Source organism: Fulmarus glacialis, unplaced genomic scaffold, assembly GCF_000690835.1.
Source record: "Fulmarus glacialis isolate BGI_N327 unplaced genomic scaffold, ASM69083v1 scaffold29809, whole genome shotgun sequence".
Taxonomy (NCBI): domain Eukaryota; kingdom Metazoa; phylum Chordata; class Aves; order Procellariiformes; family Procellariidae; genus Fulmarus; species Fulmarus glacialis.
This window is the reverse complement of record NW_009231851.1, coordinates 2,648-2,899: the sequence shown is the minus strand read 5'-3', so window position 1 is coordinate 2,899 and position 252 is coordinate 2,648. Positions and strand designations below refer to the sequence as shown.

At 61.1% G+C, this 252-nt stretch overlaps 1 protein-coding gene across 1 annotated transcript in view; it reads right to left on the bottom strand.

Annotated features, from left to right (window-relative positions):
• SLC37A2 (solute carrier family 37 (glucose-6-phosphate transporter), member 2) overlaps window positions 1-252 on the bottom strand; it is a gene marked incomplete at its 5' end in the record, with an annotated part of 7,177 nt that overhangs the window by 6,007 nt on the left and 918 nt on the right. Inside the window, one exon of the mRNA XM_009584707.1 lies at window positions 39-174. Coding sequence (XP_009583002.1) covers window positions 39-174 — 136 coding nt within the window. The remainder of the gene's footprint in view (window positions 1-38; window positions 175-252) is intronic.

The window sequence follows — 252 nt, the reverse complement described above, 5'->3', positions numbered from 1 at the left end:
AAAATCGAGAGCCTGGGTATCCTCCAGCGTGGACGCACCTGCACAACGATGAAGTACCAGAGGACGTGGATGTTCCAGAAGTAGCCGAGGCCGAAGAGCGCGGTGAAGATCCCACTTAGCACCATCCCCCCTGACAGGTAGTAGCGCAGGGGGAGGCGCTCCCCGAAAATGCCGCTGCAGAGAGAGGGAAGAGCGCGGACAGGATCCGTCACGGGTGATGCCACTGGTAGGGGGACTCAACCGTAGCCGGTG